Below are 17393 nucleotides of genomic sequence, written 5' to 3'. Positions count from 1 at the left end.
TCCTCGCTTGTCTAGGTTATGTTGGGGGGGGTAGTACAGTGTGGGAAGTCGTGGCTGGAGAAATGCAAAAAGCGACTCAAAAACCTGACTCGGTAGATCAAGTTATTAAAGGGAGGAATTTCCTTTCCATAAATGTTGTTTAATGTAAATATTATATTCATTAATAAACAACTTGGCACTGTTCGAGTTTTGCATATGTTAAATATCACTGTAAGATTGTTAATTTGTATCACTTTTTTATATAACTCATATATGATATATGATATACCTTATGCGAGACCATTAATATGTATATGTGATATACCTTATGCTATACCATTAATATGTATGATATATGATATACCTTATGCGAGACCATTACTTATGATGTATGATATACCTTATGCTAGACCATTAATATGTATGATATATTATATATGATATACCATGTGCTTGCTATAACTATGATATATCCCAACTGTGATTATAAAGCATATATCACATCTTTTGTAATTTGGATCAGAAGATGGTAAGATGTGCTGTTGTGTTAATATGAATATATCCTTCAGTGTAGTGCTTATGCTCAATCTGCATCCTGGAGTGTTAATTCCTGGGACCTCGTTTCTCTGCCTCTGCTACAGTGTGCCACTTTGATTTGCAACCCTGAGTGCATTATCAGAGTTATTGTCCTTGTCAATGTGTTCTGGGGAAAGGTTATATATAACCCCTGCATGTCTGCATGTAAACTTGCTGTGACTGAATATACTGCATGAACGATGACGTGGGTGTTCATGAGAGCTGAAACATCTCCTTCAAGGTCATTTGGTTCAATCAAGGGAGATAACTCAAGTCAGTGTTAAAGGGTTATGGCAAAGACTCCTATGTTTGAAAATGCAAAATAATGGATATTGGGAAGGGAGGTAACTCTTATTGGCATAAAGGGTTTTGAAAAGGGGAATCTCATATTTGCAAAATACAAAATTTTGGAACGGAGAATAACTTTAATGGATGTGTAAGGTTATGGAAAAGGGGTTATTTTCTATTTGTAAAGTATGAAAGTTTGGAAATGCTTATTGGTAAAACATTGAACTGTTTGAGACTTGCCTCTCAGCTGTCAGATGTTAATCAAACCATTTCTGAGAAAATTTGATTTGGGGAAAACTGGATAAGTTGTGGACCAATTTATTGTAACCTGAATTCCTACATTTTAAGATCAAGTATTCAATGGCAAGGCACGTATGTACATGCGTCCAAAAGTTTGATCACTTGTGAAGGTGGCCAAATTACAACATTGTAGCAGATTCCAGCCATTATTGCTGACTGAGCAGTTCCCCCCACAGTGCCAGCACTAGCACTTGCCTCCGATAACAGCTCATTCTACATCTCATTCTCATCTCTTACTAACAGGTCAAGCATTTCCTTTCCAGAAATTGTCATTTTTTTCATGTTTCTTTTTTTTAGGAAACGCCTAAGTCCAGAGTACTCAGAAATAACAAGCAAAATGTAGGTCACGGTGACCCACTTATCAAAATTGCTTTTCTAGTTATCTGCTTTTCTCACCATTGACATAAGCCTTAATTTTAATCCTGGCAGCGGTTTTGGTTTGGGGATTCCCCTGTTACTAAATATAGCCCAGTGGTAGGTATGGGTACGTGGTGCTCCCCATCAGCAAACCTAAAGCATAGAAACATGGCACAGGCTTCATTTGACTGTTATTATAATTTCATACCTCTTTTGTGACCTATTACTTACTTTTCCCACTTGATTTATATATTTCCAGTTTGTTTGTTTTTTATTATGATGGTGTATCTATGAGCAATATCAATTTTATTAATATTAATAATTTATCAATATCAATTTTATACAGGAAATTTGAGATGATTGTCGTCTCTCCGCTAACTTTGGAAAACATCAAACAATTTTTTGTCAATATTTAGAGGCGAAATAAAATGAAGCGTACGTTGATCACAAACATTTGGTTAAACCTGGTGAAGGCTAATTTTCATTTGGTGATTTTCTTGCAAATAACAAGGCTCCGTAATCAGGTTTTTTCCTAATGATTAAAAACTTATTTGTGAAATTGTCACCCTCAAAATCAATTTTGGTAATTGTTTTGCCCATAAAGTTTGATGGAATACCCGCTAGGCTTTAATGCTATGACACAACTAGATGCTATACAAGTGTCATTATTATTATTATTATTATTATTATTATTATTATCATCATCATCATCATCATCATTATTATTATTATTATTATTATTATTAAGGTATGCTGATGGGGACCAGGCAGTGTGTTAATGTGTGTTGATTATTCGGTATAAGATAAACCTTCACAGTACTCATCCCTTATCCATCATTAGTATCGTCTGTATCCATCCTGGTAAAGTCTTTCTGTCTAGATTAACTTTTCCTCGTCATTTCATTCATTGAATGTCCTCCTAGTTTCAGTCCAGTCATCTCCTTGCTCTGTAGGGTTCACGGGAAGCCTGGTCGTCTTAGGTGCTGCAATTCCTGAGCTGACATGTAGTGATATAACAGAAATACTGTCCAGAGCGCATTAAACACAACTCACTCACTGACCAGTGAAGATCTGGGGTCTTAAGCAACCCATGCTTGCCATAAAAGGCGACTATGCTTGCCATAAAAGGCGACTATGCTTGTCGTAAAAGGCGACTAATGGGATCGGGTGGTCAGGCTCGCTGACTTGGTTGATGCCTGTCATCGATCCCAGTTGTGTGGATCGATGCTCATGATATCAATCACTGGATTGTCTGGTCCAGACTCGATTATTTACAGACCGCCCTCATAAAGCTGGAATATTGCTGAGTGCGGCGTTAAACAAAAAACCAACCAACCAACTTGAAATTAATATTTATTTTAATTGGTTCACTAAGAAGCTCTGCACACATCAGTAAATGTCACAAGTCCTTCTTGAATTTTTTGTGTCTTGAACAAGCAGACATATGTTAGTTTTGAACCCTGGGTGTTCACAGCACCATCTGAGAACTGAATAGTGTTGGGTTTGCTGTGAGTTGTATCACTGTACCACTGTACAATCCATGGGCTGTGTCCAAGTGTCCTTGTCTCCTCGTGTTTAAGGATTTGTAATGCTCCAAAGAACTATTGAATATAATTATAATCATAATTATAATTATAATGATGTTCAACATTTTGTCTCTACTCGACAAAACAAATTTCAGAGGAGGTAACTCAACTGAAGGGAGATAACTTGCAATTCAGGGGAGATAATTCAAAGAGCTATTATGAAACCCCACATGAAACAACTGCACTAGTATATACATTAATTGCATGCCAGAAACAGTTTCAGTCCTTCTAGGGTTGTCATTGTATATCACCATCGTGATGTATCCATACATTTTTAATAGCAATACTGTATTTTTTTAAATTTATGAATATTGACACTAAAATATCCATACACTGTTTACATTTATAAGATTACCTTGTAAGGATGGACAATGAGAATGCTGAACATTCTTTTTTGAATATCTAACTGATGCAGCCAAGTTCATATTTAGCATTATTTTGATTAATTGCAGTTCTGTATAGGTCTACATAGGTATCATCTTCCCGAGGCAAGAGAGTTAACTTACTTTAAAAGTCCAGTTTCCACCCTTGCTGAACTAGGCTGGAATTCCTGGGCTCGGTCGTAGCGCCACCAGTGGCTATTGCGAGTAATGTCCTTTCTATGCCTCTCCTATTGACCAATCAGATTCAACCTCTCGTATCACTTGCATTTGATTGAAACAAAAGGGTGGCGCCCAGTCAAGACGATCTGATTGATAATCAAGATCTATATTGTGATAAAACGAGTCTTACATCGCGAAGTGCATCAAATCACGTGAGCACCTTGATTAAAAGCATGAAAAGATTTAGACAATATCTGTTAACAACGTGTTAGCGATGCACATGCTTTGCAAATCCTGCAGTCGACCGAAATCTGCATGACACTTTACGAACCGGATTTCGATTTCAGTGCGCGATTTTGATTGAACTATGCATAGACTCGTTAGTCCAGCCAAAATGTAACTCCATAATACCAACCTAGTTCGGCAAGGATGGAAACTGGTCTTTTATAGTCAGTTAACTCACCTGCCTCGGGAAGATGCATAGGTATCTGTGTACTCAGAATAATTAACTTCTCTTTAGTAGATATATCGAGATGTCATGATACTTTTGAGTCAGTATTTATGGATACTAATATTTTCAATCAATGACACCCTATGCATGCGGAGGTTTTGTTGTTTATTGTTTGTGTCTGTAACAGTTGCACCCGGTGTTTGGTTCCACCCATGCATGTGAAGAATAACTCTGTGTGAAGGACGCAGTGAAGTGGGACATATCTACATCCCTTGGTACTCTGCCACACTCTCGGAGGGGGGGGGACGGGGGGCCCAGTCGTCTAAAGGGCCGTGATTGTCTAGGCCAGACTTGATTATTTACAGACTGCCGTTAATTAGCTGGAATATTGCTGAGTCAGGCATAAACAAAGACTCAACCTAGGACCTGCATCACCTTGGGCTTTCTTCCCATATCAGGGGCACAGGTGGCCCAGTCGTCTGAGGCGCCGCGATTCGCTGTGCAGAGTTGCGTCCCTTGGGCACGCCAGAAACCTATGATTGTGGGTTTGAATCCCGGTTTGCTCCGATTATGTTTCTAGGTTTGTCAGCACCATACCCGTGCTTGTGGGTTTGACCCATGTGGTAAACATCAGAGACCTGCATCACTTAGGGCTTTCCTCCCACATTAAGCTGACACGCCGCGATATAACTAGAAAACTGTTAAAAGCTGTGTTAAACCCAACTCACTCACTCACTCATTCTTCCCATATCAGCTTGGAGAGAAATTAACATTGTGTGTTATAAATGTTTATCAAATCAGGGACGTGGCATAAACCCATTAAATTGTTTCTCTTCGCAATTCAAAGATGTTCTGCATTAGTTGTGAAAACATTTGTGAAACATTTGTTAAGTTTACTCTCAGCGTTTGGATACACGTAGGTTGTTTTAACAGATACTGATATGTTACGTCTCTTGACAAATGCAAACAATACAACAATACTCTTCATGAATATTGGTTCAAAAGAAGTTAACGACAAAAAAACCAAAAAAACCTGATAAATTACTTTAATCATAGTTCTAAATGACTTTTAAAACTTTAGAAAAAAGATGTTCTTTCTCCAGATATGTAGTGTAACAATAAATGTTCATGAGTAATCGTAAGGCAGTCCCATGTCCTATATACACAGGCTGATATTAGGCTGGCCCCAAGTCGGCATCAAACATCAGTAAACTTACCCAAATAGGAAATAAATAACATTAACATTAAATAAACAACATGTGAATATGTTTGATTTAAATATTCCACTTATACAGGAACAATAGGTGGTAGAGTCATTAATGTATTAAATGCTGTGTCAAAATACTTGTATAATTATGAAATAAATATCTTCTAGCAAAATCAGTAGTTTGCATAAAATAATTATTTTTCCTAATCTGCTTGCCAGGAGCATTTAGTTTAGAGTTGGATCCCCGTAACACAGTGAGACCAAAACTGCTGAGGGGGCACAGGTAGCCCAGTCGTCTAAGGCGCCGCGATTCGCTGTGCAGAGTTAGAAACCTATGATTGTGGGTTCGAATCCCGGTTTGCCCCGATTATGTTTCTAGGTTTGTCAGCACCATACCAGTGCTCGTGTGTTTCACCAAAGTGGTAAACGTCTGAGACCTGCATCACTTCGGGCTTTCCTTCCACATTAAGCTGACACGCCGTGATATAACTGGAAAACTGTTAAAAGCAGCGTTAAACCAAACTCACTCACTCACTCACTAAAACTGCTGAGGTAGCAGAAAGTATGTCGAGTTGTATCCGTTGCCTCTGTGTACAAACCATGGAACAATGAAATATCTGCAAACAAACTTAGGGGCGCTGGGGTAGCCTAGTGGTTAAAGCGTTTGCACGTCTCACTGAAACTCCGGGTTCAGTTCCCAACGTGGGTACAATGTGTGAAGCCCATTTCTGGTGTCCTCTGCCGTGATATTGCTAAAACTCACTTACTCAAACATCGATAAAGCTAAATGTATATTCCAAAGGCAATTGACGTGACTCAGGGTTAGAAATTGGCAATAGTCCTGTAGTCTTTGCCAAACTGCCCAATAGTTAAGGTATCATAAGGACTAGTAAATATTTGCCATTTTTAAGGGTTTTGCTATATGTTATCATTATAAGGACTAGTGGACCAAACTGTTAGTTTCTACCGCTGTGACTGTATTAGCGTTAATCCGCCAGACTCCCCGGATTCAAACCACTCACTCATGCTGTGTGACTGAGTAGCTGAAATATACCTGATGTGATACTCCCTCTCTCAGCATGGGACAAGGGCCGTGTTCTGCAAGCCGATCTGATCGCTACGAAACCCGTATAGTATGGGCAATACAGCACTCGTATGACTGAGATCGCCATGAAGAACAGGGCCCAGATCATACAGAGAGCCTGAGTGTGTGTGTGTGTGTGAGTGTGAGTGTGGAGAGGTGTTGAACCCCCAGATTCACGCCAGTCTCCCAGAATGTTGGCTGTTTGCTCAGCCTCTCACACGTATCACAACCCGAGGTGGGATGGAAGGAAGGACAATGCTCCTAGTTCGTGATGTTGGGGAAAAAGTCTGTCTGGACACGGCGTGAACCAGTTAACGCACGACCCATGTGAAACGTACAGTTTGTTACTTGTTGTGGTGATCATTTGTAGATGTTTAGAATATAGTTTCTGATACTTGGGAACCAGTATTCGGGTCTGTTAACTACCGTTACTGTATTTTAATGTTTATTTTAATTTTGATTTTTATTAATTTGATTTTAATGTCTAATATCCAAAGCTCCTGGTAACTTTTTGAGCAATTTTTACTCTAGGGTTTCTATTTTGATTGGTTATTACATTTTTCATTGAGTAACCAATATTTTATTCATCACTCTATTGGGTTTTTCCCAAAATTAGTGAACATTTTAAGATTAAAAAAAAAATGAGATAAAGTTTTAGATACATTGCTTATCTGTAGCTCTGAATATCTGATTCAGTTTTAATTAACAGTTTGATGTGAGACATAGTTACCTCTAACAGTAAACCTTTCGTTCAACTCTTGTGTTAACATAGCCATTGACCTTGAGGTATGGTGGTATTTGTCTGACTTTGACGTATTGGGATATTTGCCTGAGATATGAGATTCTGTGCTTCTAACAGTTAAGTCAGTATTCATAACAAGGATGTGAATCTTTTCGCGGATCTGTGAATTTTAGTGACCACAAATTTGTAAAAATCTGATGGCTTCAGGGGGGGCCAAGCTCCCCCCATAAACACTGTAAAGTTATGGATCACGCTCCATTGAAAAGAAGTTTCAGCTGAAAAGGAAAATATCCTGTCTCATCCCTGCATAACAAGGCTAGAAGGTCTGTTTTAGAATGATCCATTGCTTGTTTTCAATGTCTGTTTTGAAGCCCGTCTCATGTATTATGACTATATGGGTTTTTTAAAAATTTAGTTTCTATGATTGTTAGAGTGAGATTATTTTCTCTGTAAAAATACCTGTAGTATTTTATTTCAACCAAAGCTGTCACAGGTATTACAAACTTGGTACTCGTATAATTGCAATTTGTTTGAAGAATTTTGGAAAAATAAATGTAACGTTTTAAAATGGAAATAAGTAAGTCAGCCCCAGACACATTACATAAAGAGGAATAGTATATGTATGATGCAGAATTTACCATACAACATGCAGGATTCAGCTCAGACAGGTTGAGTGTCACAAATCCCTTCGTTCATCCTCAGATTAGGGGCGTTGGGGTAGCCTAGTGGTTAAAGCGTTCGCTCGTCACGCCGAAGACCCGGGTTTGATTCCCATGGTACAATGTGTGAAGCCCATTTCTGGTGTCCCCCGTGATATTGCTGGAATATTGCTAAAAGGGGTGTAAAACAATACTCACTCATTCTCAGATAACCAAACCTTAGACCAAAAATCTAAAAAACTTGTTTCATGTAAAACTTTCCCTCTACACAGGACCCATAAATAAGGAAAACAATTCTATAAAATTTTAATGATTTTATTAGTTCAATTGGATGATAACAATTCAGTGTTGCAGGTCAGACACGGGTCAGTCACAGATATTGATGTTATGACCCAAGATGGAGTCAGGCTGGCACAGTTGATTTGACCCTTGAGTAAACTGTAAAATTATCCCTAATTAATACACCAGTGTTAAACAATTCTTGATTAGAATAGAAAAACAAATTTGAGAGGTCGTCATGTTGGTGTTAGTGCTTAGTGAAACCCTATACTGTTATTCATGAGTTATTCGCTGAGCGTGGTATACGGTGTTGGCCATATCTCTGTTATCTACCACCTGGGAGCACCTGTGTCAAGTGGGTCAAGATACAGCTACAATCATGTGTATGGCAGATTCCATTTTCTTGAGGTAGGATTTTAAATTTGTAATTTTTGAGCAATAATGATATAAGAATTAATATTAATATTTGTAAGTTAAACATGTTAAACACTGGGTAACTAAGCAATGTAAGTAAACAACATTGTAAATAAATAATGTAAACAAACAAGTGTAAATAAACAAGTGTAAATAGATAACGGTGTAAATAAACTGTAAATAAATAATGTAAACAAATAAGTGTAAATAAACCAGTGTAAAAATAATGTAAATTAACAAGTGTAAATAAACAAGCGTACTAAAATAATGTTAACAAACAAGTGTAAATAAACTGTAAACAAACAAGTGTAAATAAACAAATGTAAATTAAAAAGTGTAAATAAACAAGTGTAAAAAATAATGTAAAGAAACAAGTGTGAATAAACACATGTAAGTAAACAAGTATAAACAGACAACAGTGTAAATAATGTAAACAAATACCTGTAAATAAAGAAGGTAAATAAGCAACAGTGGCGATAAACGAAATTGAAACAAATAAAAATGTCAACTAATACAAATAGTACAGTGAAAACAAGTTTGATCTTTGCCGAGTCGTTGAGAGAGCTACCTACACATCAAACACATCCATTAATTATAACAACTTATTGCAAATAAGTAAGAAAGTCATTTTTCACCAGAAGCTTGGTAAATATGTAGGGAGAGGAGCTCTCAATTCTTGTAAATGCCCTGACTATTTCCATATCATGTAGTTCACATGGGTTGTTATGTTGGTTATGATGTAAGATGGGTCTAGTCACCTGACTATGCTTGTCGTAAAAGGTGACTAACGGGATCGGGTGGTCAGGCTCGCTGACTTGGTTGATGCATGCCATCGATCCCAATTGCCTTGATCGATGCTCATATTAATCACTGGATTGTCTGGTCCAGACTCGAGTATTTACAGACCGCCGTCATATAGCTGGAATATTGCTGAGTGCGGCGTTAAACAACAAACTAACCAACCAACAAACCTGGTCCACACATTACAGATCACAATGACAACTTGTGTCCAACTTGCTGTGGCAGAAAGTTTTTATTTAATTAGAATTTCTTCAGTCTTTAAATCTTTACAGTAGATTGACGAATGTGCTGTTGCTCCCTGCTGTGGATGCCATGAATGCTTTCGTACACTTGTAATGTAGTTTGTCTGTTTGATGTTTAACGCTGCTCTCAGCAACATTCCAGCTACATGACGGCTGCAATATAATACAATATTAGCATCTGTGTCGTGTCCCTTGCTTTGCTGGGGCGGTCAGGTAGCCTCGTGGTTAAAGCGTACTCACATACTCACTCACTCACTCACTCACTCACTCACTCCTGGCTTTGCAATGATGTAACAATGTTAAAATGACCATTTAGTGTGCTATATGGTTAAGCTCTCTATCACAACACTTTATTGCGGTATATGTTTATAGGTGTTATAGGCTATAACGGAATGGCTGTTGTATACTGATGGGAAGAAAAAAGGGAACATAATGAAGGGAGTCATCTGTTTGATGACACAATCTGCGGGTACCTGCAGATGATCAGTTCTAGGCCAGAGTTTTACCTATTTTAAGGGTCCTTGCAGGCAATACGAGGGTCCTGTAAAGTAATAAAATGGCGAAGTTTGCTGTACATTTGAAATTACTTTGGAGCCTGGAATGAATCAATGATCAGTGGTCATGATTGATGGAGCTTGTCACGCCGAAGACCTGGGTTCGATTCCCGACATGGGTGCAATGTGTGAAGTCCATTTCTGGTGTCCCCCGCCGTGATATCGCTGGAATATTGCTAAAAGCAGCGTAAAACCATACTCACTCACTCACTCACCCCATGATTGATGGATGAAATGACACACACCCGTAACTGCTCTTTAAGCGCTGTAGGTACAATGAATATTATTGTGTGTCCCTTGGGAGATAGTATATTTTTTATCTGCTTCCATTCTCTACATTTGTGCATCGCGTAAAACCCTGAGGTCAAAATAGTGTGTGTGGGGGGGGGTAGAGTCTAAGGTGCCACGATTCGCTGTGCAGAGTTGCGTACCTTAGGCACTCCAGAAACCTATGATTGTGGGTTCAAATCCCAGTTTGCTCTGATTATGTTTCTAGGTTTGTCAGCACCATACCCGTGCTTGTGGATTTCACCGAAGTGGTAAACGTCTGAGACCTGCATCACTTCGGGCTTTCCTCCCACATTAAGCTGACACGCCGCGATATGACTGGAATACTGTTAAAAGCGGCGTTAAACCCAACTTAACTCACTCACTCACTCAAAATAGGGGCGCATGGGATACTAACTTTTCACTTTGTGTCAATGTGTCACAGGAAACTGTCTCCCATGTTTCTGTATGTTCCCTTATTATTCTCTGTCAGTATTTCACTAAATAAATACGTAATCCAGTTACCTGAATACTAACACATATAACCGTGTCTTCGTATGTTGATAAGAAGTATATAACTGAAGACGTCTGTCAGCCATAGTTCTATGCTTTCCCTTATTTTATTGTGTGAGTATATTGAGGACGCGTTTCTGCACTCCAGGTACCAGGAGAGTAGTTCCGACCAGTTCAGTGAGTCTGACGAATGTTACCGCCCCACAAGTCGAAGTCGGGCCCGCCATGCGCGGCGTGACGTGGAGGGCAGCAGCAGCAGCCCCACCACCAGCATCTACGGCAGCCCTCGCACCAGCGTCAACCTCGACAAGCTGAAGGCGTCGTCACGGGATAGTCTCATATCTCGCAGCAAGTCCACGGACTATGTCACAGGTAGGTGAACCTGTTAACTTCGGGAATCATCTATCATAGTTTCAATATGTCACTGATGTAGGTTTGATAATCATAATCATAATCATAATGTATTGATTTGGCCTCTTGAAAGGTTTTGATAGCAGGCTTTTCTAAATTAGCAGGGTCAGATAGCAGACATTATTATTATAACATGTTAATAATGACATCATTTCATAATGACATCATGACGGTGAAATCATTGTGAGAGGTTTTCATTAGGACATCATCACTGAGGGGTTTTCATTATGACATCATCACTGTGAGGGGTTTTCATTATGACATCATCATTGTGAGGGGTTTTCATCATGACATCATCACGGTGAGGTGTTTTCATTATGACATCATAGTGAGGTGTTTTCATTATGACATCATCATTGTGAGGTGTTTTCATTATGACATCATTGTGAGGTGTTTTCATTATGACATCATCAGTGTGAGGGGTTTTCATTCTGACATCATTGAGAGTTTTTCATTATGACATCATTGTGAGGGGTTTTCATCATGACATCATCACTATGAGGTGTTTTCATCATGACAGCTAAGGACAGTGGTGCAGAGTTTGAGGACACGATGACGATGATCGACAAGACGCAGTACGAGGAGCTGCTGAACGAGTACTCGGAGCTGGCAGCGGCCATGAAGGAGACGAGGCAGGAGCTGTCCAAGCTGCAGGATCTGGTAAGACACGCCGCCCTACTCGCACCGGGAACTTGCATAGTTCTCATGTAGATGACACCGGGGGTTCCGGGTCAAAGAGGTCACAGCTTCCTGTATTGGAAGTGGAGAGTTAGTGGATCGCTTTGTCAGATTTGAAGTCTTGGTTGATTGTTCATCATCGTACACGATGATAGTGCTCGTAATATCAATAACTAATTTGTCTGGTCCAAACTAAAGACACGGATGACCCATCTGCTGCGAGAATAGGTCTTCAGCAACCCATGCTTGCCGTAAAAGGTGACTATGCTTGTCGTAAAAGGCGACTAACGGGATCAGTGGTCAGGCTCGCTGACTTGGTTGATGCATGTCATTGTATCCCAATTGCGTGGATCGATGCTCATGATATTAGTCACCGGATTGTCTGGTCCAGACTCGATTATTTACAGACCGCCGTCATATAGCTGGAATATTGCTGAGTGCGGCGTTAAATAACAAACCAACCAACCAACCAACCAACCAACCAACCAACCAACCAATCTGCTGCTCCTATGGGTTGCATGAGTCCTAGTGTACACTACGATTGTCGGAAGTACTTTCGCATAGATCTACGATAGTCGTGCCACTACGATGGCCTTGTGGAATGAGAGCTTGTATTCCTGATGCATGCTGTCACCTATAAGTTGGTCTCGATTAGTTACATGCTGCTACTTCAATATTTTAGAACTACTGCCCATTGTTGTTGTCAAATGCTGGAGTGACCCTCACGAAGGGGTAGAATAGGTCTTCTGCAACCCATGCTTGTCGTAAGAGGCGACTAACAGGATCAGGTGGTCAGGCTCGCTGACTTGGTTGATGTATGTCATCATATCCAATTACGTGGATCGATGCTCATATCATCAATCATAACAGGATCAGGTGGTCAGGCTCGCTGACTTGGTTGATGTATGTCATCCTATCCAATTACGTGGATCGATACTCATGATGTCAATCATAACAGGATCAGGTGGTCAGGCTTGCTGACTTGTTGATGCATGTCAATGCATAAATCGATACTCATGTCAATCACTGGATTGTCTGGTCCACGTCATATAGCGGGAATAGGTGGAATATTGCTGAGTGCAACAAAGATATATGTAAGACTGTTGCTTGTGTTTGACCGGTTGTCTTGTGTCCCCCAGCTCCTGAGTGGCAAGGCTCCTGAAGGGGACAATGAGAAACACGACGACATGTTCGAAGGCTCGACACCTCACGAAAAAATAGTATGTATAAACAATTTCAGTCAGTCCTTGTTTGCAATAGGAATCACTGGATTGTCTGGTCAAGTCCAGACTCGATTATTTATAGGTTTTTGTCATAAGGCTGGGATACTGCTGAGTGCAACGTTATACAATAAACAAACAATTATAGGGACCTCCTATATTCTTTTCTAACATCTTTTTTAACAGTTATGACAGACCCCTTGACTTTCATGCTTGATTTGACTGCCTCCATGGTCTAGAGGTAGAGCGTCCGCCCAGAGAGCGGAAGGTCCTGGGTTTGATCCCCGGCCGCGTCATGCCAAAAGACGTTAAAAGATGGTACTTGTTGTTACCCTGTCTGGCGCTCGGCAAGGGGTTAAAACAAGGACTGGTCGGCTGGAAGTCAGTATACTGTGTCTGAGTGGGGTATTCATGTTAGACTGCGGCATGGTATCTCAGTGTGCTAGCACTATAAATCGGCATCAGTCCGGACGAGTACAAGCACCCACACACTCACACACACACACACGTCGCTATATAAGTGCAATAATCTTGGACGCGACGTTAAACCCCATTTCACCCCACCTAATGCTTGATTTCAAACACTGGAGACAGACTATATAAGTGCCCTGGGGGTCTAGAAAATATTGAAGAGGGCACTTACATGATGTGATGTTGCAGGCGGTGTTGCGAAGTCGGCTGCTGCAGCAGAGTGAGCTGTGTGAGGACATGAGGGCGGAGCTGTCCAAGTCGAAGAACGAGTGTATGCAGCTCCAGGGAACTCGGGTAGGTCATGTGACATTTGGCGTTAGTTACGGAAACCTTTTTGGGACATTTGCTTTTTTATTGGTTTTGTTAAATTTCAAGAAGATGATCTACCTCGGAATACATTTATGTACTTTTTTTGTTAGTTCAATCGATTGGTGATGGCAAATTGTGAAGAAGTTGTAGTGAATCTTGTCATCTAGCATCTTGAAATTCCTGGTTTGCAGAATTTGCAGAAGTTTTCCCTGTTCATGGAGTGTGGTTTCTATGTTGACAAATTGCATAATTACACTTTTTCTTTGAAATTGACATTTCTCTTCAGAATAACTGCTTTTTACATGGAATTATATTTGAAAACAGCCAAATGGCTTGTCCAGGATGTACAATCATCTTACTGTCCGCAGGAGATCCTGTGAATTCAAGTTAAAAAGTACCAGCATTTGTACTTTACTAAGAAAGTGTTATCCCAAATGTAACATTTGTTACATTTGACCACTTTCTTCTTATTGTGCATACAAAGCTTTCGGCCGTACCATTTGACACTAATCAAAGGGGTACACAAAGTAAGTGATCTAGACTACCGGTTGTCCGACTTCCACTTTGTGGAAGCCTGGCGGCTGAGTTGTTGGTCAGATCGCTGACTTTGTGTGCTTGCGAATGGTGCCTGACTCTGAGTGTGTGGGTTCGAATCCTGGATGCGACTCAACCTCCAAAAGTGCGAGAATTTGTACCTTTTCTCAGAAAGTGTAATCCCAGATATGACATTTGTAGCAGCCCAACTGATGTCCTACTTACAGTGGCTTTTGTGGACTGGCAACTCTAAAAATTACCAGTCCCCCCTAATTTTTGCCAGTCTCAACAAGTCGCTACAAATGGTGGTAACAGACAAGCTGACTTTGTTCGAAAAATGTACTGGGGCGGTCGGGTAGCCTAGTGGTTAAAGCATTAGCTCGTCAAGCCGAAGACCCGGGTTCGATTCCCAACATGGGTACAATGTGTGAAGCCCATTTCTGGTGTCCCCCGCCGTGATATTGCTGGAATATTGCTGACAGCGGCGTGAAACCTCACTCACACACTCACTCACTCGAAAAATGTACTTATATGAATATCGCCGATGTTTTGATTTAAGATTTAAAAGGTAGTTTATTTGCTGGTCCACAGGAACTGGCAGTCAAGCCTAATTTACTGGTAAAAAACTGGTAATTACCGGTAAACAGGAATGCTGCATGTATAATAGACACCGAGGTAAAGTGTGTGTTTGTGTTTCAGTCCGGCCTCCAACACCGGCTCTGTGAACAGAACATCTCGCTGTCCGCCCTCAAGTCAGAACTGCTGCAGAAGGACTTCCAGAAACAGAACATGGAAGCGGAGAAGGTCAGTAGGCCCGATACAGAACCTGGGGCTCCGTTTACTTGTGAAGGAATCTAGCTATCTGATTGGCTAGTCATCGTCTTATACACGTTGGTTGATGGCATGATGTTTGATGTGTCGTCACTTGCTTGTAACGTCACAGTTGACCATTTTCACACTTTGATTTACAAAACTGAAAGTTAGATGGCATCACAAGATAGATCTCATTGTTGCACACAAATAGTTCACTGAAAATGTGTACTCGTAATGATAGCTTTGTTACATGTGTCACTAGTTGATGGGGCGATCGGTTAAAGCGTTCGCTCGTCAACCTGAAGACCCGGGTTCGAATCCAGACATGGGTACAATGTGTGAAGCCCATTTATGGTGTCCCCCGCCGTGATATTGCTGGAATATTGCTAAAAGCATCGTAAAACTATACTCACTCACTCACTCACTCACTCACTCACTCACTCACTCACTCACTCACTAGCGGGTGTACAGGACGTTATGAGCTGTACAAACCCATTCAGCCGTTTAGTTAGGCATTCAACTCATAAAAGGGAACTTGATAATGAACTGGGACCTGTTCCACAAAGTGATCGTACCTCTACGACCTTCGTAAGTCTATGTTAAAGTATGTGAGTTACGATTGTCTTTGTGCTACGATCGCTTTGTGGAACGGCCTGGATGGAATATTCAATTAACAGTGACCCTCGTACCAAGAAGCCTTTATAATGATTGGCTGATTGGAAAGTTCACCTTGTATGACCTCCTATGGAGTAATTGTCCAGTCTTCAGGAGGATACATATCAAATCGGAATATAAGCTTGATGTTAATCACATTGGTCCTCAGACAAATGAATGTGGAGCAGCCTTAGGTACCAGGGCCCCATTTCACAAAGCGATCTTAGCGCTAAGGTGATCGTAACTCCCATACTTTAACATTGACTTACGACAGTCGCAAACAAGACCCGGCTATCCCCAGCCATCCCCTGGTCCCATCAATTTATCATAGGCCAGTGTGCTGCCAGTGTCACCAGCGTTAGAAATTGGCACTAGGTCTATAGTCTTTGCCAAACTGTATCATAAGGACTTAAAATTTGCTCTTTTTAAGGGTTTTGCAGGGTTAGAAACAAACAGTTTTCGTCCACTAGTCCTTATAATGATAACATATAGCAAAACCCTTAAAATGGGCCAATTTCTACTAGTCCTTAGGATACCTTTACTATTGGGCAGTTTGGTAAGGACTACAGGACTAGTGCCAATTTCTAACGCTGTTTTGCTATATGTTATCATTATAAGGACAAGTGGATGAAAACTGTTAGTTTCTAACCCTGGTCACATAAATTAATGATGCATTGCTGTAAAATGTAAGAGGAACACAGGCATATTATCTTAAAGTACCCACAGTTGTATGGCGTCATGCCTAAGAAAGAATGACAATTTACATGCAACACAGGGATTAGTGATGTAGTATGGTCAATAAACTTTAGAGTTATTGTTGGTGTGGATAAATAAGGGTTAGCCAGACACAAATTTGAATTGTTTTTACTTGCACTTGGTAAATTTGGTTAATATTAGGTTGCATTTATCAATAATACGTAGCACTTGTGCATGTTGTATAAAGCTTATTCGAACCCTGTACAGTCATGAAAATTGTGTGTTACAGGCCAGCCTGTTGAAACAGCTCCAGGAGAGGGATAAACTGATCTCCGATATCAAGGTGGGTAGATACGGCATCCTGCCGGTTGATATATGTCGTAACTACCCACTCACTCATACTTTTATTCACTGGGTATTGTGATTGATTTGTACATCAAACCTACTGTCTACCAATACCAGTTGTTGTCTGTGTTGCTTGCAGAAAGACATTCAGAAGCGCGATAACAAGATCGACACTCTCCAGCATGACCTGCTGCTACAGATACAGGAGAAGGAATCCACCACTCGCTGTCTCAAGTCCCAGATCCAGGACCTGCACAACAAGCTGAAGGTGGTCGGGGAGACAGGGGTAAGACAGGGTGTTGTAGCTACAGGACAACAAGCTGAAGGTGGTCAGGGAGACAGGGCGTTGTAGATACAAGACAACAAGCTGAAGGTGGTCAGGGAGACAGGGTGATGTAGATACAGGACAACAAGCTGAAGG

General features: G+C 40.5%; 1 protein-coding gene across 5 annotated transcripts in view; it reads left to right on the top strand.

The window, feature by feature from the left end:
• LOC124148369 (dixin-like) overlaps positions 1-17393 on the top strand; it is a 93450-nt gene that overhangs the window by 56940 nt on the left and 19117 nt on the right. For all 5 annotated transcript variants that reach the window (XM_046519428.2, XM_046519430.2, XM_046519429.2 and 2 more), the window contains 8 exons: positions 1441-1482; positions 10990-11213; positions 11773-11912; positions 13070-13150; positions 13811-13915; positions 15164-15268; positions 16917-16970; positions 17112-17258. In XM_046519428.2, the coding sequence (XP_046375384.2) occupies positions 1441-1482; positions 10990-11213; positions 11773-11912; positions 13070-13150; positions 13811-13915; positions 15164-15268; positions 16917-16970; positions 17112-17258 (898 nt within the window). The remainder of the gene's footprint in view (positions 1-1440; positions 1483-10989; positions 11214-11772; positions 11913-13069; positions 13151-13810; positions 13916-15163; positions 15269-16916; positions 16971-17111; positions 17259-17393) is intronic.

Source organism: Haliotis rufescens, unplaced genomic scaffold (genome assembly GCF_023055435.1).
Source record: "Haliotis rufescens isolate VD_foot unplaced genomic scaffold, xgHalRufe1.0.p SCAF_18, whole genome shotgun sequence".
Classification (NCBI taxonomy): domain Eukaryota; kingdom Metazoa; phylum Mollusca; class Gastropoda; order Lepetellida; family Haliotidae; genus Haliotis; species Haliotis rufescens.
Note: the sequence above shows the minus strand (reverse complement) of the source record. Positions and strands in the feature narration are given on the sequence as shown.